Source organism: Rhinoderma darwinii, chromosome 3 (genome assembly GCF_050947455.1).
Source record: "Rhinoderma darwinii isolate aRhiDar2 chromosome 3, aRhiDar2.hap1, whole genome shotgun sequence".
In the NCBI taxonomy this organism is placed as follows: domain Eukaryota; kingdom Metazoa; phylum Chordata; class Amphibia; order Anura; family Rhinodermatidae; genus Rhinoderma; species Rhinoderma darwinii.
The window spans coordinates 155,903,014-155,926,144 of NC_134689.1; the positions used below are offsets into that span (position 1 = coordinate 155,903,014).

The 23,131-nt window shown below is 41.4% G+C and overlaps 1 protein-coding gene across 4 annotated transcripts in view; it reads right to left on the reverse strand.

The window, feature by feature from the left end:
- The window catches only part of CPSF6 (cleavage and polyadenylation specific factor 6), a 41,840-nt gene extending 19,023 nt beyond the window's left edge, over window positions 1–22,817 (reverse strand). For 2 of the 4 annotated variants that reach the window (XM_075856932.1, XM_075856931.1), the window contains exons 1-7: window positions 22,638–22,817; window positions 18,403–18,612; window positions 16,241–16,344; window positions 10,866–11,011; window positions 5,247–5,420; window positions 2,784–3,270; window positions 2,578–2,693 (exon numbers count right to left, since the gene is read on the reverse strand). In XM_075856932.1, coding sequence (XP_075713047.1) covers window positions 2,578–2,693; window positions 2,784–3,270; window positions 5,247–5,420; window positions 10,866–11,011; window positions 16,241–16,344; window positions 18,403–18,612; window positions 22,638–22,697 — 1,297 coding nt within the window. In that variant the 5' untranslated portion in view covers window positions 22,698–22,817. Of the gene's footprint in view, window positions 1–2,577; window positions 2,694–2,783; window positions 3,271–5,246; window positions 5,424–10,865; window positions 11,012–16,240; window positions 16,345–18,402; window positions 18,613–22,637 lie in introns of all 4 variants that reach the window. The other 2 variants (XM_075856930.1, XM_075856929.1) reach the window with 1 other exon arrangement.
- Between the last annotated feature and the right edge of the window lie 314 nt (window positions 22,818–23,131).

Below are 23,131 nucleotides of genomic sequence, written 5' to 3' on the forward strand. Positions count from 1 at the left end.
CTGCTCAAGAAGGCACATGTACAGGCCCGATTGAAATTTGCAAATGAACATCTGGATGATTCTGAGAGTGATTGGGAGAAGGTGCTGTGGTCAGATGAGACTAAAATTGAGCTCTTTGGCATTAACTTAACTCGCCGTGTTTGGAGGAAGAGAAATGCTGCCTATGACCCAAAGAACACCGTCCCCACTGTCAAGCATGGAGGTGGAAACATTATGTTTTGGGGGTGTTTCTCTGCTAAGGGCACAGGACTACTTCACCGCATCAATGGGAGAATGGATGGAGCCATGTACCGTCAAATCCTGAGTGACAACCTCCTTCCCTCCACCAGGACATTAAAAATGGCTCATGGCTGGGTCTTCCAGCACGACAATGACCCGGAACATACAGCCAAGGCAACAAAGGAGAGGCTCAAAAAGAAGCACATTAAGGTCGTGGAGTGGCCTAGCCAGTCAGCAGACCTTAATCCCATCGAAAACTTATGGAGGGAGCTGAAGATCCGAGTTGCCAAGCGACAGCCTCGAAATCTTAATGATTTACAGATGATCTGCAAAGAGGAGTGGGCCAAAATTCCATCTAACATGTGTGCAAACCTCATCATCAACTACAAAAAACGTCTGACTGCTGTGCTTGCCAACAAGGGTTTTGCCACCAAGTATTAAGTCTTGTTTGCCAAAGGGATCAAATACTTATTTCTCTGTGCACAATGCAAATAAATATATATAATTTTGACTATGTGATTTTCTGTTGTTTTTTTTTAATATAATCTCTCTCTCACTGGTAAAATTAACCTAGCCTAAAAATTCCAGACTGTTCATGTCTTTGACAGCGGGCAAACTTACAAAATCAGCAAGGGATCAAATACTTATTTCCTTCACTGTATATTGTATGTTGCATAGGACAGTTTAAATTCACATGCCAGCTCTTAAAGGGAAGGTGTCATGAATTATATATTTTTTTTTATCATATTGCTTTTAATATGATTAACACATTTTATTTGTGTTCTCGTGTTGTACTTTTTACTTTGTACTTACTTTTACTTCTCTATGGGGGCTGCCATTTTTTTTTTCATCTCTGTATGTGTCGATTAACGACACATACAGAGATGGAATACGGCGCCATTTTCATGTGGACCGGAAGCCGCTGCCGGACAGTAAGATGACGAATTCTGGCCGCGGCTTCCGGCCATATGTTCAAGGAAGCGAAGGCGCAAGGAATAGTAGCGGAGGCGGCAGGAGCAGGTAATTTATGTTTGTGTATGTGATGTGTGTATTATGTTTGTGTATGTTCGTGTGATACTGTCTGGTGAGCCCTGTATCCAATCCTCCTACACTGTGCAGTCGCTCAGAAAATGGCGGCACACAGTGTAGGAGGTTTGAAGATTCAAACCCCTCCTTCTCCTGGCACTAGCCAGAATAAGGGAGGGGGGATTGTGTGAGGGCACTAGAGAGAGTGTGTCTACCCCAAATTTGCAGCATAAAGCAATGAGGTTTGCTTTACCACATTGACCATGCTGCAATTTTGGGAAATGCTCCCTCTAGTTTCCAGCACATGGAAATGTTAAAACTTAGAATCTAATTTATAATATTTCCTGACTTGTGAAAAAATAAAAACAATGTGTAATCACTTCAATATTAATTGTTTAACTGAAAAAAATAAAAATAAAATTCTAGCGACACATTCCCTTTAAAAAGGGAATCAAGTCATAAGTGTTTTTTTAATTTTCTTTCTGGTAGGACTCTTCTAAAATTACATGGGGCATAAAGAAAAGGACATCTGAATCAGCGACCTGCTACATTTCTGGAACCAAAGAGAATTTATAATGATGCCGCTATTGCTGAATGTTACATTTTAGTGTTGGGTACTAGTTAATATAATCTAACATTGAGTGAGCGTTTAGTTTCAACATTGTGTGCAGATTAATATAAGTGTACCTGCGCAAGGCTCTCAGCTGACATGGAAACCATCAGCATTCTGCGATTGCGTTGTTGGGTGCCGATAGGATGACAGAGGAAGACCCTTCCCTCAGAAATCACTGATGCCGTGGTAGCTATTGACCGTGGCTGTTTAACCCCTTAGATGCCGCTATCAGAGGTGACAGGTCCCGGCTAGGAGCTCGGCTGTCTTTAGACAGTTGGACACCTGTGACGGGCTTATGACACAGCGCCGCGAAAAGGTGACACTGTGGCATAAGTACCTATAATGAACGCCTCGAAAGGCCTATTGGAAGTCATTTAGGGGTTAAACTGAAACTTTGTTAATGATAGAAGAAGTTGACAAAATGGCAGTGGATGTAACAACCAATATAGCTGCTCTTTGTGTTGTTGCTTATGCAAAACTGGCGCACATTACAAAAAAAAAATGTCGCGCTCTAAGCAAAGCAAACAATTACCAAACTGACTACTTCTCCAACCCCTCGATTACTAGTACAGACTATGGCCATTTTCGCATTTTCTGTAGAAATAATTGTGTAATATTTTTACAAGTAGTTTAAAGGGGGTTCTACCCTAAATAAATATTGCTACTAATTGAGACTGTCTGGAATCTTATTTTATTAAATTTATTTAGATGTAAAATACCAGCACTGGCGTCGGACACTGCTCTTGAAATAGCACTGCTTGAAATTGCCCTGTTACGGTTCATTATTTCTTCAAATTCTGCTTCACTTAAAGGAGTTCTGACAGAATCCATATCCCTGTATATTTAAAAAAAAAAGAAAAAAATTATGAATGTAAGCAAATTTAAAAATAAATAAATCTATAGCTTAGTAAGATAATGGACTTACCTTCCTGGTGGTCCATAATCTACTCTGTCATACGGAGGAGGTCGACCATATGGATCTGATGATTGTGGTCCTCTATTATCTGATGCTGGCATACCAGCATTTCCCGGGGGTGGGAAGAAGTTTGGATTCACATGTGGAGCTGGAGGAGGTCCACCTGGAGGTGGGCCTGGTAAGTGAGGTGGTGGTCCAAGTGCCATTGGGGGACCTGGAGGGCGTGGAGGAAATGGTCCAGGTGGAGGAGGTGGACCTTGCTGAGGCGGTGGTGGACCAGGTGGAGGTCCGTAGACAGGAGGTGGTGGACCTGGAGGGAGAGGAACTAGGGGAGGTTGGCCATACGGCTGACCAGGAAATAGTACTGGGGGAGGAGGGCGTTCACCCCTATTTGGAGGTCCAGTCAACAGGGGAGGAAGTGGCTGGCCAGGTGGAGGGGGACCATGTGGCCCTGGAGGACCAGGTGGACACATAGGCGGCCTTGGAGGATTCATTCCTAAAATTGAAACAAATATTTTATTCCTACCATTAAACGAATTATTTAATGATTATATACTAGTCCTCAATGAATTAGAATATCATCAAAAAGTTAATTCATAAAGTGAAACTCATTTCGATTCATTACACACAGACTGATCTATTACCAGCATTTTTTTATTTTATGTTGATGATTATGGCTAACAGTTAATGAAAACCCAAAATTTAGTGTCTCAGAAAATTAGATTATATAAGCCCAATTTCAAAAATGATTTTTAATACTGAAAAGTATGCACAGTATATGCACTCAATACTCGGTTGGGGCTCCTTTTGCATGAATTACTGCATCAATGCGGCATGGCATGGAGGCGATCAGCCTGTGGCACTGCTGAGGTGTTATGGAGGCCCAGGTTGCTTTGATAGCGTCCTTCAGCTCGCCTGCATGGTTTGGTGTCTCCTCTTCCTCTTGGCAATATCCCATAGATTCTCTATGGGGTTTAGGTCAGGTGAGTTTGCTGGCCAATCAAGCACAGTGATACTGTGGTTATTAAACCAGGTATTGGTACTTTTCGTAGTGTTGGCAGGTGCCAGGCCCTGCTGGAAAATGAAATCAGCATCTCCATAAAGCTTGTCAGCAGAGGGAAGCATGAAGTGCTCTAAAATTTCCTGGTAGACGGCTGCGTTGACTCTGGACTTCATATAACACAGTGGACCAACACCAGCAGATGACATGGCTCCCCAAACCATCACTGACTGTGGAAACTTCACACTGGACCGCAAGCAACTTGGATTGATGCCTCTCCACTCTTCCTCCAGACTCTGGGACCTTCATTTCCAAATTAAATGCAAAATTTACTTTCATCTGAAAATAGGCCTTTGGACCACTGAGCAATAGCGTTGGTCCAGTGTGTTATATCAAGTCCAGAGTCAATGCAGCCGTCTAGCAGGAAATTTTAGAGCACTTCATGCTTCCCTCTGCTGACAAGCTTTATGGAGATGCTGATTTCATTTTCCAGCAGGACTTGGCACCTGCCCACACTGCCAAAAGTACCAATGCCTGGTATAATAACCACAGTATCACTGTGCTTGATTGGCCAGCAAACTCACCTGATCTAAACCCCATAGAGGGTATGTGGGTATTGTCAAGAGGAAGATGAGACACCAGACCCAACAATGCAGATGAGCTGAAGGCCGCTATCAAAGCAACCTGGGATTCCATAACACCTCAGCAGTGCCACAGCCTGATCGCCTCCATGCCACGCCGCATTGATGCAGTAATTCATGCAAAAGGAGCCCCGATAAAGTATTGAGGGCATATACTGTACATACTTTTCTGTAGGACAACATTTCTGTATTAAAAATAATTATTGAAATTGGGCTTAAATAATATTCAAATTTTCTAAAACACAACATTTTGGGTTTTCGTTAACGGTTACCATAATCATCAACATTAAAAGAAAAAAATGCTGGAAATAGATCACTCTGTGTGTAATGAAGCTATATAATATATGAGTTTCACATTTTGAATTGAATTACTGGTATAAATTAACTTTTGGATAATATTCTAATTCATTGAGAAGGACTAGTACTTCAACGTGCATCAAGTAGACCTTTTGCATGTTTACATAAATCAAATACAAGTGGAAAACCAACTAGCATTAAAATAAAAGCAGAAGATGGAGGTTGTATAATTATTCACTTATTGCACATGCAATGAACAATAATTATCACTATTCTGTAAATAAATGGAAATGACAGTTTACTCCCAGGTAAGGTAATTTAAACCATAACTGCCAAAATGGGTTTACTTATTTGTATAGAAGCGAACGATTCAAGAACTTTTCGTTAAGTGTTTTATGTACATATTCATGAACAGATGAAAATACACCTCTATTCCATTTTACTTGGTAAAAATATTCCTCTATCACAAGACTGAGTGCTGGAAATCCGTCACGTTTCTGTAATACTTATGTTTATGTTCGAAACTGCACTTACCCGCAAAAGGTGGAGGAGGCCCTCCGGGTCCAGTCGGTCCAGGAAATCTGTCACCACCAGGACCTGAGGTTGGGAATCGACCCCTGCCTCTGCCACCCGGCGGAAATGGTAATCGAGCATTTATACCAGGTGGGCCAGCCTTTCCTTCTCCAGACATTTGACCAGCCTGTGTAGCTGCAACAATTGAAATACAACAAAAAGTATCTACACCTCAAAACATTGTAAACGTAAGCAAACACATGGGACTCCAGAGAGTGGCTTAAAGGAACACTAAACCTAGAAATGAATGATAAAAGTTAACAGGAGAAAATTGTGCCCCAATGTTTTTTTCAGTCTGCAGGATCTTCTGTAGTTCCTGAAAAAAAAAAAAGTCCTGTAGAATTCCTGCAGAGAACACAGGGGTTAAAGGGATTATCCGGGGACCAAAAATTGCATTGCAATAATATATTTATGTGAAACTAAGTAACTTACTAATATACTCCAGTAGTGCTGGAGACGTCATTGTCCATATATGGACAGTGACATAGGCAGAAAGTGTGGAGTCCCCAGGCAGAGCGTCAGCTGATTCTTTGCTCGGGGACTCCAGTAGTGGTGCAAGACGTCATTGTCCATATAAGGACAGTGACGTCGGCAGAAAGTGTGGAATCCCCAGGCAGAGCGTCAGCTGATTCTTTGCTCGGGGACTCCAGTAGTGCTGTAGACATCATTGTCCATATATGGACAGTGACGTCGGCAGAAAGTGTGGAGTTCCCAGGCAGTCGGCAGCACAGCTGGAGTCCCGAGCAAAGCGCTAGCTGATGCTCTGCTCGGGACTCAAGCAATAGGCAATGTGACAGCCCCTTGCGGTCATGTTTACGAAGAGCACATGAAGCAAGATCACAGTCACGTTGGACCTTGTCGGAGCGTCATCACTATTAGAAAAGCTCCAGCACTTTTTGAATAATTCATGAGGTTTGAACTGCACCCTTTAGCCAGAATTTTTAATTAAAGAATATTAGTAAGTTAGTTTCACATAAATATATTATTGCAATGCAATTTTTGGTCCCCAGATAACCCCTTTAGTTTCCTGCTCATCTGCTCCATTTTCCGCTGGTGAACAACTGAGGGATTGTGGCTTAATCTGTGTGTCCTACTGCAGACAAGGCAGAGAGGGAGGCCCCTGCAGCCAGACACTGAACAGGGAGGGAGGGAGAGAGGAGGGGGCGTGGCTGATCTCCTGGAACCCAAGAATTCTTTATATATTGGAATTAATACTGAAAAATATAACAAAATGGGATAAAAGGCAAGGAGAAAAGAGGAATTGCTGGAATAACTTTATATTTGTTTGTGCATGTTGTTTAGTGTGACTATCATTTTAAAAATTCCAGCTTGCATAAGGAATGGTTAGCTTTAGGTTGATAATAGAAATGCTACAATTGCAATAAAAAATGCACGATGCAAAAACATCTTTCTAACTGTAGAACAGCTCCACTTATGAAGCAAGTCAGCTCTCCAGCACAAAGTTTAAAACTGATGGGGTAAAAACTCTGAAGTGGAGGCAGGGCTTTACAGGAAAAGGGGGGGGGGGGGGCGCGCTCTGGTGTCACAGGAAAAGATGCTCCCTGGTTAAACTACGCATCTTCTGCCACCTGCTTTAAACTTTGGACAGTAGAGCAAGCATGCTCCTTAACCCTTTCAGGACAAGACCAATTGTAGTTTTTATGCTTTTGTTTGTTGTCACTGAAACGTCGACACACATTTAGCGGTGATTCATAGGCCATCGCAGCCTTTTCTCCCATTGAAGTGAAAGGGAGAAGACTGCAATACCTGTGAATCGCCACGAAATCCCCGCCTTCAAAAAGTCATAACTTATTTTTTTCGTTGACCACCATATGAGGGCTTAATTTTGACAGGACAAATTGGACTGGGGTGGAATTGGAAAAAACAGCAGATCCGCCATTTTCTTATGGGTTTCGTTTTTATGGTGTTCACTGTACGGTGAAAATGACACGTTAACTTTATTCGGTAGGATCACGCTGAAACCAAATTTATATAGTTTTTGTTAAGTTTTAGTACCTTTAACATTTTTTAAAAAGTTTTAAAGAAACCAAAAATGTTTGCATCGCCACATTGTGACCCCCGTTACTTTTTTATATTTCTGTGTACAAAGCTGTAAAAGGCGTCTTTTCGTATGTGGAAAGATGAAGGTTTTTTTTAATACCATTTTGGGGAATGTCTGGCATTTCGATCACTTTATTACATTTTTTTGGGGGGTATTGGAAAAATATTTTTATAGTTCGGGCATTTTCGGACATGGGGATACGTAATGTGTTTATGTTTGGTTTTTTATATATACGTGATCTAGGGAAAGGGGGGTGACTAATTCTTAAACAGACTTTTTTTTCATTACTATTTTTTAGCCCTTTAGAACCTGCGATCATCAGATACAATATTGCAGTCTATTGCTACTTAATCCTCAATAACAATCTCCAGATACCGGTGGTCACATCGGACACCGGCATCTGAGGGGTTAAATGCTTGCTATCAGAGGAGTTTCTGATCGCAAGCATTGCCGCAGGGTCCCTGTTGTGTCATTTTTAAAAACCCTTTCGATGTGAATCACCGGAGGAGTGACGGGAAAGGGTTAAGTTAAAGAATGCTTTATGGGGACTGTACCTGCTGCAAAGAAATTTTGCAATTAGAAAACTAGGAAAGTTAAAGGAAATTGATAAGCACCGCGGCATGCAAAAATAAAATAAAACAGAGGCAGCTCCTAAGCAGTCTGCATATGTTCCCTACAAGCAGTGACTACAGGTAATTCACACAAGTATCACAAGGTACTTTATGTGTATCTTATAGATGTCTTAAGGCCCATTTACACGGGCCAATAATCAGCCGACAAATGCTTATTCGTTAGGTGTTTGGCTGATATTTTATAGCCTGCATAAACAGTGTTGCCAGTAGCACATAAACACGGGATGTGCTTCTGACTATGAAAACTGATGGGATTGGAATGATCGAATTAACGACCTTCACCCCCCAAAACAGTATGCCATTTGCCCAAGTAAAAAGGCCTGTTAACGAGCACCGGTCGACTTGCTAGATCGTCGATCAGAGCTCTTTATAAACCCACCTTTAGTACGAATGGGTGCTAAGAGCTCCCACTATACAGCTTCCTGAATAGTTTGTGGTGCTGTATACGGTGCATGGCATCAATCGTAAAAAGGACCTTTAGTTCTGACCAATGAAAGGAGAGAGATCGAGAGGATAAACTATATATACCACGTTATGTACCCTACTGCTCGGTGGATAACAGGAGGGAATGGGCACCAACATATAGATTGTCAAATCTGACCACTAGTCTAACTCCTTAAGGACGAGGCCACTATTTATTTTTTCATTTTGGCCATTCCTTTCGGCCTTCAAAGAGCCATAACATTTATATATTTCTGTCAATGGAGCAGTCTGAAGGCTTATTTTTTTGCAGGGCGAGCCGTATTTTTTATTGGAACAATTTAAATTGGTTCACACCTGCGTTGCGACGTTCTGTTCTGCTCGGTCAGGGAACGGAACCAACAGTTCCGTTGCACAACGGACACTGCCGGCAGAACCCATTCACTAACATGGGTTCAGTCTGCTTTCCGTCAGGGAGTCCGTGATTTTACCGGACACAATAGCGCAGCATGCTGCGCTATAGTCTCCGGTAATCCCTGCGAGAACTGCAACAGAGGCCCATAAGGGTGCAGTGTGCATAACTCCAACGCAGATGTGAACGAAGCCTAACTAAACTTTTAAAAACCGCTTGACATGTCATAGTGATCGGTGGAGGTCTGAGCAGTGAGACTCGCACCGATCGCTAAAACAAAGCAGAAGCGCTCGGGTGAGCGAAGAGCAGCTTCGTTTTTGATTGGCTTTTCTCGGAAAGCCGAGCAATTGGTGTACGGGCTAAATAGAAGAATATAAAAAAAACAAACTAACAAACCGGCTCAGCGCTCACCTGAGCGCTTCTGCCACTTCGTTTTAACAATCTACATTAGTAACAAAAGAAAGAAAGGATCCAGCGATGCGTGGTATATGTGGGGAAACTCGGTTTCCACTTTATTGAAGTGTAAGCAGACAAAGCTTTAAAGAACACCAGGAGGGATGACAAGGTGTCACTTGACTTAGCCATGATTAAGAGAACAGTCAGTGCTTGAAACGCGTAGGCTTTCATCTATTTGCCATCCCTACCACCTTGTCATCCCTCCTGGTGTTCTTTAAAGCTTTGTCTGCTTACACTTCAATAAAGTGGAAACCGAGTTTCCCCACTTATACCACGCATCGCTGGATCCTTTCTTTCTTTTGTTACTATTACCTGCCGTGTGCCGTCGCGGAAGATCCGGGCGATATTGGAACACAGGAGCGTTGAGCTGGAGGTTTCCTCCCATCCCCTTTCTCCCTGCTATTACTACTGAATCTACATTAGTGCAAGGTGTCAGCTGTAATACACAGCTGACACCGGCTCAGCCAGTGATCCCACCCTACACTCCCCCCCTCCCCCTCCCCCTCCCTGATGACCTCGGTCATGGTGTGTCAAAGGGTTAAGCACAGAAAATCCAAAAGTTCCTCATGTTTATTCAAACTACTTAAAGGAACAGTGTCATCACAATTTTTTTTTTAATATGTTAAAGATGTTAGTGCTTTATTAAAAACGTTTGGATTAATTTGTGTGTTACTTTTTCTTATTTTTATACTTTTTCTTCCCTATGGGGGCTGCCATTTTTTTTTCCATTTCTGTATGTGTCGATTAACGACACATACAGACATGGAATACGGCAGCCACAGTCCCGTAGGGACTGCGAACGGGTCCCGTCCCGTCCACTTCTGTGTACGCCGTCTGTGTGGGAACGGCGCATGCGCCGCTCCCACACAGTCCAATTTGAAATGCGCGCCGTCCGGCGCCATTTTCCTGTGGACCGGCAGTCGCGGCCGGACAGTAAGATTACTACTTCCGGTCGCGGCTTCCGGACTTGTGCACTTGGACCAGCGGCAGCAGACGGAGCGGACGGGCCGGAGTGAGCCGCGGCGGCAGGAGCAGGTAAGAGATTTCTATGTATGTTCGTGTTTGTGTGTGTTTACTACTGTATGTAAACCTACTACACTGTGTGTTAGCTCAAAAAATGGCGACACACAGTGTAGGAGGTTAGACCGTTCAAACCCCTCGTTTATCCCGGCACTAGCCAGGATAAAGGAGGGGGGGATGCTGAGAGCTCACTAGAGCGAGTGCTTTTTTCCAAATTTTGCAGCAAAAAGCAATGTGGTTGCTTTACCACATGCAATGCTGCAATTTTGGGAATAGCTCCATCTAGTGACCAGCACTGGGAAATATTATAAATTAGAATCTAATTTATATTTCCTGACTCGTGAAAAAAATAAAAAAAATTTGAACAATGTTTAATCACCTACACACTAAATGTTTAACTAAAAAAAAAAATACATGTTTTGCTGGCAACACATTCCCTTTAACAGACATTAAAGGCTATGACCAGGGAAAAATCATATTTGAATGGAAGTTACCATAAAAATACCACACAATGCATTCATATTTTATATAAATTTCACATTTACACAGTATTACTATGATACTTGTAGGAGACTTACTTTTTCTTGACTGCATTTCAAATTGACTAAGGAATTGCTTATTGCAGGGCGTTACAGCAGGATTCTGCCCATGTAATTCTCTCTTAGGCAGCAAATCCATGAGTTTCTTTGATGAGGACTCTGATCCAACACATATTAGTGCAAACCTTTGCAATTAAAGCAAAGTATGTATACATTAGTCAAATACATTTGTGACCATGTTATTGTATAACCAGTCAATCAAAACAGCTAAATAATGATACAAGAGTATATGGTTTCTGGCCTTGTCAAAGCAATGATGCCATATTGATGATCTACGTGTATGGCTGTGCACCACAGCCAGTACTGCTTCACTCTGAGGTCTCAAGACAGGAGGATGAGTTCCTAAGAGCAGCTGGAGGTTTAAGCGTTTTCCTCTAGATGTCACTTAGTAGGGAAACGGATTGGCACAGCTACGAAGAAATAGAGCAGGCTCTACCAGGGTTGGGACACACATATTAAAAGCATTTCTTGTTCTATCAGATACCTATCCCCCAAATATATTCAGCGTGTATTCCCTCATTTAGTTATTCCTTTCTAACTGAATTCTCCTCTTTAGTTGGGTCAAGTGACCTCACTGATAAAATCTACAGAAGTTAAAGAGGCTGTCACCAGATTATCAAATCCCTATCTCCTATTGCATGTGATCGGCGCTGCAATGTAGAGAACAGTAACGTTTTTGTTTTTTTTTTTTTTTAAAACGATCATTTTTGGCCAAGTTATGAGCAATTTTATGAGCAACTGGGCGTGTTTTTTTTTGTATTTCCAACTGGGCGTGTATTGTGTTTTTAACAACTGGGCGTATATTGTGTTTTAACAACTGGGCGTGTTTACTTGTTTTACTAACTGGGCATTGTGAATAGAAGTGTATGATGCTGACAAATCAGCATCATACATTTCTCATCGTTCCCACCCAGCTTCTTTCACTAAAGACACACAGCGTGACGTCACCCACAGGTCCTTCAACCTCGTCGTCGGACAAAGAAGATACATCGGCTGAAAGGCGTCCAAAAGGTTAATATGCTCTTCTCTAGGGAGTTTGCTATGCTTACCTGCACATGGTGATGCTGCTGCAAAGTCAACTGTACGCCTGGAGCTGTGGTGTCTTCTCTCTTCCGACGCCAAGGTTGAATGGCCTGTTGGTGACGTCACGCTGTGTCTGCAGTGAAAGAAGCTGGCTGGGAGTGATGACGTCACCCACAGGTCCTTCAACCTTGGCGTCGGACGAGAGAAGACACCACAGCACCAGGCGTACAGTTGAATTTGCCGCAGCATCACCATGTGCAGGTAAGCATAGCAAACTCACTAGAGACGAGCATATTAACCTTTTGGACGCCTTTCAGCCGATGTAACTTCTTTGTCTGACATCACTCGGTGTGTCTTTAGTGAAAGAAGCTGGGTGGGAACGATGAGAAGTGTATGATGCTGATTTGTCAGCATCATACACTTCTATTCACAATGCCCAGTTAGTAAAACAAGTAAACACGCCCAGTTGTTAAAAACACAAGACACGCCCAGTTGGAAATACGAAAAAAAACACGCCCCGTTGTCCATTTCAAAGCTCATTTGCATAAATATAAAATTGCTCATAACTTGGCCAAAAATGATCGTTTTTAAAAAAAAACAAAAAAAACATTACTGTTATCTACATTGCAGCGCCGATCACATGCAATAGGAGATAGGGATTTGATAATCTGGTTACAGAGCCTCTTTAATGTAACTGAGAGTCAGCCTCTTTGCTTGCTGATTTATGGAGTGTACCGAACAGGGTCTCCACAGAGGTGATACAAAAACAACTGCCACTAACTGCGGATGAGCAGACAGAACGGTCAGTTATAGGCCCACTAGGCTGAGCTGCGACCTCCATTATAACTGTATGATAGTTATGTATCTGCTCATGAGTAGTTAGTGCTTCTTTAGCCCCTTCAGAACCGAGAATTGTTTTGGATTTTTCACTCCCTGCATTCCAAGAGCCATAACTTTTTTATTTTTCCATCAATAGAGCAGTGTGGGGGCTTATTTTGTTGCGGGAGGAGTTGTAGTTTCTATTGGTACCATTTATAGCTCCATATAATGTATTGGGAAACAAAATTCTTTGTGAGCTGAAGTTAGAAAAATCTGATTCCAATCAATAGTTTTTTGGGTTTCGTTTTTACGGCTTTCACTGTGCGATAAAAACGACAACTTATCTTCATTCTGTGGCTCAATACGATTACGGGGATACCAAATTTATATAGTTTTTTTTATATTTTACTACTTTTATTGATAAAAAAAATGTTTTGTGTTGCCACATTCGGAGAGCCGTAACTTTATTTTTTGGTATGTAGAACTTATTAAATTTTGAAAGCCAAGTTGACCAAAAAAAAACTGCGATTTTGGCGGTTTACATATTTATTTTTTTACGGCGTTCAACGTGCTCGTTAAATAACAATATATTGTAATAGTTCAGACTTTTACAGACGTAGCGATACCAATTGTGTTTACTTTTTACATTCCTTTAGGGGAAAATGTTATGTGGGGTTTATTGAACTTTTTTTTTTTCCTCACTAAAATACGTTTCACTACAACGCCTCATATGCTGCGTTCGCGATTTGAGGGGTTAAACAGCCAGAAATAGCGCGATCTCCGCTCCTGGCTGTTAGTCCCGGGTGTCGGCTGTAAAATACAGCCGACACCCGCAGCATATGGAGCGCGCTCCAAACATCACCCCCCCCCCCGCACGTAATAGCACGTCTGGGTGCGCGAAGGGGCCAAGTACTTACATGGCCATATTTACGGTCTGTGTTGCTTTTTGAAAATCTATAGAACAAACCAAGTTTCCCGAAAATGGAGAGGGGGGGGGGGGGGGAGCGAAAACTATCACAATATCACGTAAACCAGCCCTTCATGTGTATGTATGCCTACCCCATGTTCTAGCCCTTCCCGAAAACTATGTGCAACCCTCTGACAAGTAAGGGCTATATTTGATGCGCAAACGTGGTAGATTAACCACCCTTGATCTAGAAAATGTTGGCTCAAATAAAAAGTTTTGGCGTGACAGCGGAACTTTTTCTCTAGTCAACCTATTGAATCAAGAGTCTCTGACCAAAATAAATGGCATTTATACGATGTATAAAATATTTTCTATAGAATTGTAACCTATAAAACTTCAGAATGGGTTACTGGCTCTTAGCATGCAAAAACCAACAGTGGCTCTTTCAATAATTGTATTATCGCCAAACTTTTACCGTCATCCAGATAAACGTATCACTTACACATAGCAGAAAAATGGATATTGTGAATAATAAAATCCAGCTTTTATTAAATGTGCATTAAGAGAATAAATGGCATTCTAAGTGACCAATTATGTGGATAAGCAACAAAGGTGTACCCAGGTAGGTAGACACTAGTATTTAAAATGCAGCAAGGAGTACTACAAGTCCCAGAGGAACATGTAGTAATGTGCTGAATAGTCAATGGCAGTCAATTACACATATAAATAAGCGCACTAGAGCTAAAGTGAGGTTACCAAGAGTGAAGGAAGGGGAACTAGTAAGGAATTGGTGTCCACTTTTCCCCAAATATTTTCTATCACTCCTTGTCCTACTTCCCAGTCTGATGCAGACACTGTTACACTGATTAGCCTGCGAGCACACCTGCATTCAGTCAGTAACACAGGGAGCACATAGTACGATTGATCATTCATGCTCAACTTGATATATTGTGTGCATTCAATGCTACGACTACAGAGCATGTGACCTAAGCGTATCCAATCACACTATTGCCCAGTTAAATGACTGTGTGCAACACTAACTAGCCTAGGCAACCCTGCATCAGCTACTGACAGCACAGGATGCATGTAGTGCGATTGATCATTCGCGTGAAGGCAACTGGGCAATAGTGAGATTGGATACGCTTAGGTCACTTGCTCTGTAGTCGTAGCATTGAATGCACACAATATATATTAAGTTGAGCCTCTTACTTTGCTACTATTCCCTTTAGGCAGAGTTCACACGGAGCGGATACACTGAGTAATAGCACGCAGCGTATCCACCCTGTGCGCCACAGGGAATTCCGGGCAAAAAAGCGCACCAAACTGTGGTGCAGTTTTTCGCCTGGAATGTCAGCTGCAGAAAACAGCTTTACTTACTGTCCTGCTAGCAGGCCAGCCTCCTGGGATGATGTTTTAACCCAGGAGACAGCTGCAGCATGTGATTGGCTGCTGCGATCACATGGGTTGAAACGCCATCCCACAAGGCTCCGCTGGAGGGAGAAACACAGACTTCTGGGTAAGTATATTTTTTTCTGAGTTGCGTTTCATGCGGTGGGATAGCTGTGAACCCACCGCAAAAAGACGCAACCACTGCTATTTGTTGCAGGATTTACCTCTCATTGAATTCAATGGAAAAGCTCGCAAAACAAATAAGCAGCGTTTACGCAAATACAAATAACATGCTGATGGCCTGCCCATGCGTCCTAATGTCATGTGTATATTTTGAAAAATGTTCAATAAAAAAACAGTTGAAACCAAATAACATGCTACGGAATAAAATTCTGCACTGCAAGTCAATTTCTGAGCAGTTTTTCCCTCTCAGTATTTACGCAGCATATGGATGAGATTTGTTTTTGCTCATCCACTTTGCTGCTACTGTATTTGCTGTAAATTTTACGCAATGAATTTAGTTGCATAAAAACCGCAGTATTTGCGCAATGTGTGAACTGACCCTTACATAAATGATCAATCGTACTATGTGCTCCCTGTGTTACTGACTGAATGCAGGTGTGCTCGCAGGCCAATCAGTGTAACAGTGTCTGCATCAGACTGGGAAGTAGGACAAGGAGTGGTAGAACATATCAGGGGAACAGTGGACACCAATTCCTTACTATTTCTCCTTCCTTCACTCTTGGTAACCTCACATTAGCCCTAGCGCGCTTATTTAGATGTGTAATTGACTGCCATTGACTATTCAGCGCGTTGCTACATTTCTACATGTTCCTCTGGGACTTGTAGTACTCCTTGCCGCATTTTAAATACTAGTGTCTACCTACCTGGGTACACCTTTGTTGCTTATCCAAGGTGACCACATGATTGGTCACTTATAACGCCACTTATTCTTTTAATACACATCTAATGAAAAAGCTAGATTTTATTATTCACAATATCCATTTTTCCGCCACGTTCTCAGTGCTACACTTCTTTACAGTGGAATTTCTACCTAATCTTCAGTGATAGTCATGCAGATAAAGCATAAAATAGCAAATTGCCGTATTTTATACATTTAAAAGACAGAAAATAAAAACATGCCCATTGACAAATTTAGGAACGTTCACAAAGTAATTTTTTTTTTTATTACTCTACATTTGAGTAGAAAACTCACCCTTTAGATTGGCCATTTGCCCGATTTTCATAAAATTTTATTTCCAAAATATCATTAACACCCAAAGAGTGAACGGCATCTGTTAGGTCTTCATCTGTCGTCCACTGAAAACAGAAAAACGCATGAACAAAATACGCTTGAAGTAGCACTAGGAAAAGGAAACCAGAATTTAAAAAAACAAAACAAAAAACCGTTGGCAGAAAAGGTTCTAGGAGGTAGTTCATGTACATAGATATTGGTCATTGTTTTGTTTTTATGTATTAAATCGATGTGTTTTTAATCACTTGTTTAATGGACTTTTATTTCATTTTTTTTTTACTGTACACCTTCAACACACAGGATCCAGCTAATATCGATCACATCTAAGTTAATGAATTTAGGCGCGATCGATATGAGGTGCATCCAGTGTGTCAAACACACAGAACCTGCTCTCAGCAGAGCCGTCACTCCATTCAGCTAGACTGATGGCATCGGCTGAGAGAGAACAATACAGCTTCTATGTATATAGGATGCATCGGTGCATCAGTGTATGACACTGACTGGTCACGGATTGGTCAGCGTCATACACAAACACGCCCAGTTGGACATAACGAAAAAAAACGCCCAGTTGTCCATTTCAAAGCTCATTTGCATATATATATATATATATATATATATATATATATATAAAAAATAGCTCATAACTTGAACAAAAATGAACGTTTTAAAAAAAAAAAAAAAAACGTTACGGTTATCTACATTGCAGCGCCGCATCAAATGCCATAGGATATAGGGATTTGAGAATCTGGTGACAGAGCCTCTTTAAATACTACTCCATGCAATTGCTTCATAAAGCAATATGCTCAAGAAATATTTCTCTCCCAGAATTGGCATTGGCATATTTATAAAATCAGCAAACATTTCATTACCAAAAATTAAATACAAAATACATCTAAACATGCTTTAACCCTTTTCGCTGCGAGGACAATTTTCACACATTTGACAGACACAAATATAAGCTGAATTAAATATAAAAATCATATTATACCCAATTACCAATATATTTTCCCGAAAGCAGATACCAAGAATATTGTGAAACTGCCACCCAGCATTTTACAATCATGGGAGCCCTACTAAAAATAAAGTTCAAAACGTGTAAAGTTCATACATGCCACTTATACCTATGTCTTTGTGCATACATCTTAACAAAAAGTCCCTGCAATCCTGATGCTGATAATAATCCATAGTGAGTCAGTATAAGGTCTGATTAGATGCAAGGGGTGATTCGGTATGCAACTGCTCATATTCTCATCCATGTTTTTTTGTTGGTCACTATACTACAATGCCTAAATGTAACAGAGAGAATATAACATCTTTCATTGATAATAGGAGTCATAACATGAAAAAACCCTCTGTGGTCACAGGAGGCAATAAATGGGGCGAGATGACAGTTAAGTTGGCCATACATTTCAGATAGCTGTCATCCGAACGACTGTTGGGCTGACAGCTATTCCTCACTACTTCCCCATAGACCTGCGTGCTCAGCTACGAATAGTGCAGCTAGAATATTAAGTCTGGTTTCATTTGAAAGCTAGTACTTATAATCCAGCCACAGCAAGCTGCTATTACATACGTCCTGGCAGTAAAAGGGTTAAAATGGTTTTTCTATCTTAGACATTTATGACATTCTAGAGCATATTTTCTTATAACTGCGTTGTGTCATTTTTCTGTTATGTCTCCTGGAAAGTTATGAATAAATTGACAACTGGCTGTTATGATTCCCCTAGTCAAAGGGGGTGTAAACCTACACATTCTAGAGGTCAGCAGTAATTGGATAGTGCCAGACTGTGTAGACACACCCTCAACTTTGTAAATTTGTAGGAGGTGTAACGGAGGAACAGCACAATGCAAAGTTCTAATAGAAGTTTCAGAACGGTTATATTATGGGGAATACAAATATTTACTAAATCAAATATTTGAGGAGAGCCGACAGGTTCTCTTTAAAAAGGGATTGTCCACTCTGGGAAATCCCAATCCATATGTCCTACAAAACCTAATGGATGTCATGTTTCTGAATTCACAGTGCATATATATTTATGTATGAATGTAATGTTCTTCCATCGAGACTGAAAATGACAGAATTAGAAATACTTATTCATGGCTCATTACACACAAATACTTACCCATGTTAGATTTCCAATATACAAAGCAATTCTTTTTCCCGGATAAGTAAATACAATATTGGGCGCTGAGCCTTTCCCTACATCATCCGAGACAGATGTTGCAAGATTATCCATATAGTCCCGATCTTCAGGAGCATCTCCATTATTTGCAGAAGGGGAGAGAACATCCTCATACAGTTCAATCTGATCATGTACCCCATATTCTGCTTCCTACAAGGCAAAGGTACTTAGAGTGAATTATAGGCTTGGCAGGGTAAATCTCCAGAAACCGGCTATCAGAAAATATTTTTTCTTAATTAAAAAAAACAAAAAAGCTGCATACTACCGTAGTATGTAAATGACTTAACTCCCTGCAGGAGTCTGGTCTGAACTTTCGGGTTTGTGATACCAGCACCTTACCAGAACGCAAAGTCTCTATCATAAATCTGACCAAAAGAGGGCTGTCTGCCACATTAATACTGCAGTTATTGATCAGGTTTACATAACAAACATTAACAAGTTATTGGCAAAAAAAAAAGCAAGTTGTACTTAAAGATGCTCTATCATTAGTTTAGTAATGCCCCATCTCCTAGCTAATCTGATAGTTGCTGTCACACTGATAATGCTAGTGAAAATTGTGTCCCAAAAAGTTTATTTTAAAAGTTATGAGCTTTTTTTTTTAAATATGCAAATGATGCTGTACTAGACAAGTGGGTGTCAACACCAATGATTCTCCTGAGGTGGAGCTACCTCACAGCCTCTGACGCTGTCCTATCAGCATGAAGCTGCTTCACTCACAGTGTGAGGGACTAAGGCTGGAGGGAAGGGGATCACTTTAAAAAGACTGTCACCACATTATAAGTGGCCTATCTTGTACATGATGTGATCGTCGCTGTAATGTAGAGAACAGCAGTGGCTTTTATTTAGAAAAACGATCATTTTTAATGGAGTTATGACCTATTTTAGCTTTATGCTAATGAGTTTCTTAATAGACAACTGGGTGTGTTTTACTTTTTGACCAAGTGGCCGTTGTGGAGAGAAGTGTATGACAGTGACCAATCAGCGTCATACACTTCTCTCCACAATCAGCGTCATACACTTCTCTCCATTCATTTACACGACATATAGTGATCTTATTAGATCACTATGTGCAGCCACATACACACTAATGTTACTCAAGTGTACGGAAACGTAATAGACATCACTACCAACCAGGACGTGATGTCTATTCAGAATCCTGACACTTTGGTAACGTTTGTGAGTCATTTACAGCACATCGAGATCACGCTGGGCTGTCATTTACAGCGTAATCTCACGAGATTACGCTTGCTGTGCTTTAAATGACACACAAAGGTTAGCGAAGTGTCAGGATTCTGAATAGACATCACGTCCTGGTTGGTAGTGATGTCTACTAAGTCTCAGTACACTTGAGTAACGTGTGTGCGTGTGCGTGTCATGTAAATGAATGGAGAGAAGTGTATGACGCTGATTGGTCAGCATCATACACTTCTCTCCACAACGCCCACTTGGTCAAAAAGTAAAAACACGCCCAGTTGGTCATTAAGAAACTCATTAGCATAAAGCTAAAATAGGTCATAACTCCATCAAAAATGATCGTTTCTCTAAATAAAAAACACTGCTGTGATCTACATTACAGTGCCGATCACATTATATACAAGATAGGGCACTTATAATGTGGTGACAGAACCTCTTTAAACAGCCATATCTCGGGTTGTTGTGGCATATGAAAGATGAGATTCTAATATTACATAAGATACCAGGATCACAGTTGTAGCTGTGACACAACCAGAGATATCACCAGTTGAATACACAGTCGGGAATGGAAGCAGTATACTATATGATCACGCTGTGTTGCTGGGCAGCGAAGGGGAGAAGCTGTATGCTGATTGGACAGTGTCATACAGAAAACATTACACGCCCAGAGTGAAAAGAAAGTGTCACATCCCATTTGGAAAGAATAGCCCAATCAGTATATTTAGAAAAATGCTCATAATTTTGCAAATAGACTTTTTGGGGAAAAAAAATTGCACTGCAGTTATCAGCATCACAGCGCCTATTAGATTAGTTAGGGGATAGGGAATTAATAAACTGGTGACAGATTTAAATTCAAAGACAAGTTCAATGGATCTTTATTCACCAAGTATGTACATGTGATATTTTGGTAAATACTTGACTAAAAATCGATTAACTGAATTCTAAATGGGTTTTCCAGGACGCAAAATATTAGTGCATAAAAAAACCTATACTCACCTGTTGAATCCCCTATTGCTCGGGTGGTCCCTGCCACTCTTAAAGGAAGGGTGCCGCGAAAAAAAAAAATTTTTATATCAATTTGCTTTTAGTGTTTTATTAAAAAAAATATATTTATTTGTGTGTTTTACTTTTTTTTTATTTTCTAACTTTTTCTTCACTATGGAGGCTGCCATTTTTTTTTCATCTCTGTATGTGTCGATTAACGACACATACAGACATGGAATACGGCACATACAGTCCCATAGTGAATGCGAACGGGAACCGTTCCATTCACTATGCTGTACGCCATCTCTGTGGGAACGGTGCATGCGCCGCTCCCACACAGTCCAAATGGAAGGTCTTCGGCCGAGCGACATCCGGCGCCATTTACTACTTCCGGTCGCGGCTTCCGGACATGTTTTCTGATGTAAGCACTAGGAGCTGAGGGAGCAGACAGACCGGAGGGAGCGGCGGCGGCAGGAGCAGGTAAGTTATGTCTGTGTTTGTTCGTGTTTTACTGTGTGATTACCACTGTATGTAAGCCTACTACACTGTGTATTCACTCAAAAAATGGTGACACACAGTGTAGGAGGTTTGAACATGCAATCCCCTCCTTTCTCCTGGCACTAGCCAAGATAAAGGAGGGGGGATTGTTTGATTACACTTGAGCGAGAGTCTTCTCAAATTTTGCAGCATAAAGCAATGTGGTTGCTTTACCACATGCCAATGCTGCAATTTTGGGAATTGCTCCCTCTAGTGACCAGCACAGGGAAATGTTATAAATTAGAATCTAATTTATAATATTTCCTGACTCGTGAAAAAATTAAAAAAATTAGAACAATGTTTAATCATTTATACACTGTTTAACAAAAAAACATTTCCTAGCGACACATTCCCTTTAACTTCTGTGCAGTGATGACGTGCCGTTCTTGCAGTGACCGTTGCAGCCAATCACTGGCCTTAGCAATGCTGCTAGCAAAAACAGCACATCATCACTGAACAGACGTCAACAGAGCGACGGGAACCCCCGAAGCAGCAAGGGGTTGAATAGGTGAGTATTGGTGCTTTTTATTATTAGCGGTTATTCTGGATGTGATATTATTAATAAATGATTCCAGAAATACAACGTATAACTGCTGAGCCCCCTGATTGGCTGCAGCGGTCACATGCTACTTGCATGTAAACAACCGAGAGTGCCGTCAGAGCCTCAGCGCTGGCTTGTAGGGGCAAGGATAGGTAAGTATTTGTTTTACTTCATTTCCAGCCCCTAATAAAAAAAAAAAAAAAAAAAGCACATTACAGATAACCGCTTTAAAACACTTTCCTGCTTTTTGTTCATTCCCCCCCCCCCCCCCCTATATCCTCTTAATGCTTTAATGCTGTTATTGTACAGGTAGTAGTGCACCATCCAAATATCACAAGTAAAACAATAGGGATCAATTCCTATTTACTCTTTACAGAAGTACTTTGTACTGCCCCGGTTGTCTTAATGGACTAGAGTCATCTGTACTTCATGTCCCTATAGTACATCTCAGTAACTGAATCTAACAGGCGCTATTTTTGCATAATTTAGCGTATTTTCACTTCTGTGGTTGAGAAATTAGGAAAACATCTATTTAAATCTTTAGAAAGCAAATACAACAAAAATTTGGGTGGATTAAACAGCGGCAATAGGTTGGTCGCTCATAGGGGATAGCGGCGCATACATAGTAGCAGGCACGCACTACTGCTGTATGCGCAGACTGTTGTTGTTATTCTCAGGCCTGAACCACAGCTGAGTGGGCGGGGCTGGAGCGGAGAATGAGCGGCCTTCCACACACACGCACGAGGCCTACACAAAGGAAACTACTGTAAATGTCGCCAACACCGAGCAGTCACTGCCGACACATAGGAACTACAGCGCAGCACGACACGACACACAAACACCCTGCAGGAAAGCAGCGCACTCCCAGCCTTTATAGCTCTCTAAGACTGCGACTGCACAGAACAAAGACAGCCAGTACCTGGTTAAATTCCTCTCCCACGTCCGCATAAATATCTATGTGATCCACTCCGTCCGCCATTTGCTGCCGCAACTCGCCCTGCAAGCCAGTCACGGAGAGCCGCGAGCTCGGCGACTGTAGGGGGAAGGAGAGCCAAGCGGGAACAGCGTGCGTCACTTCCGATTCAGGGACAGGATGTGCGTAGTTCGAAAGAAGGAAGGGCGCTTGTTGAATTCAGAAAACTTTATTGAAAATAATCTAATCATACATGTACATGCTTCCCAAGTATTCTTGAAATGCAATCATGGACTTATATATATTTTTTGTCCTCCTGTGGTGCCCCAAAAATAGCCACAGTAAACTCAGAAGCCAAAATGCAAATAAAAATGTACACGATTATAGGAGCCACTGCTTGTTTTAATTTAAAATCAAAATTGCGCTGTGTGAACAAGACCAAAAGGAGAAGTGGAGGAGTTGGCTAGAACAACCAATAGATTGATGCTTTAATTTTCCAA